General features: G+C 34.1%; 1 protein-coding gene across 1 annotated transcript in view; it reads right to left on the bottom strand.

The window, feature by feature from the left end:
• Window positions 1-1,556: 1,556 nt before the first annotated feature.
• The window catches only part of LOC140963684 (germacrene A synthase-like), a 31,634-nt gene continuing 30,166 nt past the window's right edge, over window positions 1,557-3,024 (bottom strand). Inside the window, exon 7 of the mRNA XM_073423089.1 lies at window positions 1,557-1,952. Within this exon, the coding sequence (XP_073279190.1) occupies window positions 1,656-1,952 (297 nt within the window). The 3' untranslated portion in view covers window positions 1,557-1,655. The remainder of the gene's footprint in view (window positions 1,953-3,024) is intronic.

Raw genomic sequence — 3,024 nt, 5'->3', positions numbered from 1 at the left:
CGTCGCTAAAATTAGCGACGGAGTAATAACCATCGCTAAGCGACGGTTTAAAGAAAACCCATCGCAGTTTTGAAATTAACGACGATATTACTCTAACCGTTGCTAAAATTATCGACGGTTTATCTATAACCGTCGCTATTAGTGATGGTTTTACCAATAACCGTAGCAAACTGTCTATAAATACCCGCATTTTCGATCCATTTTCTAACACCTCACTTCACAACACTTAAAATTTTTCTCTCTTACACGATTTTATCACTTCACAACACTTAAATTTTTTCTTTCGATTTTGGATAAATTTTTTCTCTTTAATTTTTGATAAATTTTTAAGTGCTAGTTAAGATAATAAATATTGTTAGCATAATCAAATTGTAAGTTTTTTTTAGATTTATTAAATTATTAAAAGTAATTTTTTTTATTTAAATGAAAAAATTAGCGACGAAAATCATGAAAAAACCGTCGCTAAAATTAGCTACGGTTTTGCATAAATACGTCGCTAATTTGACGGTGAAAAATCATTGCCTTTGAGTGAACCCTTTAACAACAGGGACTTTAACAACGGTTTTAAAAAGGCTACGACAACGGTTTTTCGGTTAAAAACCGTTGTCGTATGGTTTTTTTTTTTTGTAGTGATACGAAGTAGTTGCTATAGAGGCACATTGTTCAGTCACGCAGGCGCGGACCCGGGCTCGGGGCGTGACAGAATGGTATCAGAGCCGGTCACCGTCATGGAACACCGAGAAATAAGTGCTATGTGGGGCAAAGTGCTATGTGCATAGGAGCTACCTCTTGAACCTGCGGGGCAAAGTGCTACATGATGGGAGCTACCTCTTGAACATATAGGAGCCACCTCTAGATTCTCGGTGTTGGTGGATCGAGAGGTCAGGCCGCGACGAGGAAGTCGCGTTCTGAAGGAAGGGTGATTGTGATACCCTTATCCCACATCTTAAAAATCAAAGATTTAAAATGAGTTTATAATAAGCTTACAATGGACTTCTATAGCAACTTGGGTTAATCATTTTCGTAAAGTGAGGACGAATACGAAGTAGTTGCTATAGAGGCTCATTGTGCAGTCACGCAGGCGCAGGCCCGGGCTCGAGACGTGACAGAAACTAATAATAATAGTATATTCTCTTGCACCTAATGAGTTCAAACAACATAAGAAATAGAAAAAGAACACATCATCATCAAATGAAAATTAAGTTGAAGAATGGTCTCTCCATTGGGAAATAACAATTAACACAACTTAGGTAAACATTTGTCCAATTTACATACACATTAATCTATTCAAACAGGTTCATGAACAATTAAATATGTACGCTGATGACAATGAAATTAATGCATGCACCTCATAACGCTATTAAATGGGCAGTTTGGTGTTTGATCCTGGTCAAAAATCTTTTTGATTTGTAACATTCTTTACATAAAAACACATGATCTCAAGTTTTGTATTACGTGTTTTTTCCAAAGGAGGTCATTTTTTTTATAAAAAAAAATTCCTTAAACATTAGATAAAGTGCAGGAGGAAACATAATTTTCTAGCACAACACAACTCATTATTTTAAATTAATTTTATTCAAAGTTAAAGGTTACATTCTTGATCAAACATAGTTAACAGAAACAAAAGCATTAATGCTTACATTGATTTGAAATGTCTAAATCTTGAAGGGTTCGATGTACATTGCAACTATGAGGGGCTTTATAACCTTTTCTGGGTGAGTATATCCATCTTCATTGTTCTTGTATACTACATCTATTACCCTTGTGATGTTGAGGATTATCATAAGAACCTCCTTCGAACACGGAAATGGTCTCTTGAAATTCTCATTAACATCCTTCCACGCATCTGTAGCCATTTCCTCAATCTTATTCATTGCCTCTTCCATTGTCACACCGTAATCCTTCATGTAGCAGTCGATACCGGTGGATTTTTGGCATCTTTCTTTTTCGACCTACGATTATGTTGAGCTAAATTAATACTAAATCTAACTATATATATCTAACACTTCAAAAATCTTAGGGTTGCATCCTCTGTGCAATTCTCGTTTATATATGATGTTAAATAATCTGTGTATGTAAAACCCAAGATTTTGTGATCTGATAATATTTTTTTGTAATTTAAGTGTGCTAGGATTATTCAATATTTGAGTATCTATCTCATTATTTTATTTGAGATGTAAGATTTGCAGTTTATCTAAAGTTGGGTGGATAATTATATCGTGTACAATATTTTTTGAAGCTCAAGATTTAAGATAATATTGTGCATATATTTTGAACTTGAGATAACAAATAAGTCTATCACAATCCAAGAATTAAATAAGGAATTTGGATATATGCAGATAAAGTTGGAGATAAAAATTCAAAGTTGGAAAAATTTTTACCAGATAAAGATCTAAGATTTGATATACCTGGATAGAGATTAAACAGAGGATAATATGATCTCTAAATTTCGAAATATCCAAGGGATGAATATTTAGATTTCGAAAAATTATCCAAGATAACGGATAAAGAATGATAATTATCCTAGATTTAAAGTTTGATTCAAAGTTCAAACGCGAAGATAATACACGATCAAGATAGCAGCCACCTTCCTATAAATAGGAGAAGCTCTCATTCAGAATTTACACCTCATTTATACATCAAATTTTCGAAATTTATCCCATTAATTTCGAAATTCTCTCCGAAAATTCTGCACGAGTCAGCAAAATTATGTCCAAGTTCAAAAATTCGTTTCTCTCTCTCGAGTACTCGGAATCCGATCTTCAACGTTCAGAATGTGCTTCCATATGTTTTGAATAACATATCCAAAATTCGGCCAAATCCAACGGTTAGTTTTTCGTTTATAGCCTTTACAAGAAAACTGCTCAGATTCTACGCGAGAAACAGCATACCTACGGTTTTTCATCCATAAACAGGTTAAAAAGACTTCCAAACCCGATCTCCACCGTTCATAATTTATTTGATATAATTTTAGACGTACTGTAAAAGTTTGAGCCCGATCCAACGGTTCAATAAGGCACAATG

Source organism: Primulina huaijiensis, chromosome 2 (assembly GCF_012295235.1).
Source record: "Primulina huaijiensis isolate GDHJ02 chromosome 2, ASM1229523v2, whole genome shotgun sequence".
Taxonomy (NCBI): Eukaryota; Viridiplantae; Streptophyta; class Magnoliopsida; order Lamiales; family Gesneriaceae; genus Primulina; species Primulina huaijiensis.
The sequence above is the reverse complement of the archived record's forward strand: the minus strand, read 5'-3'. Positions and strand labels throughout refer to the sequence as shown.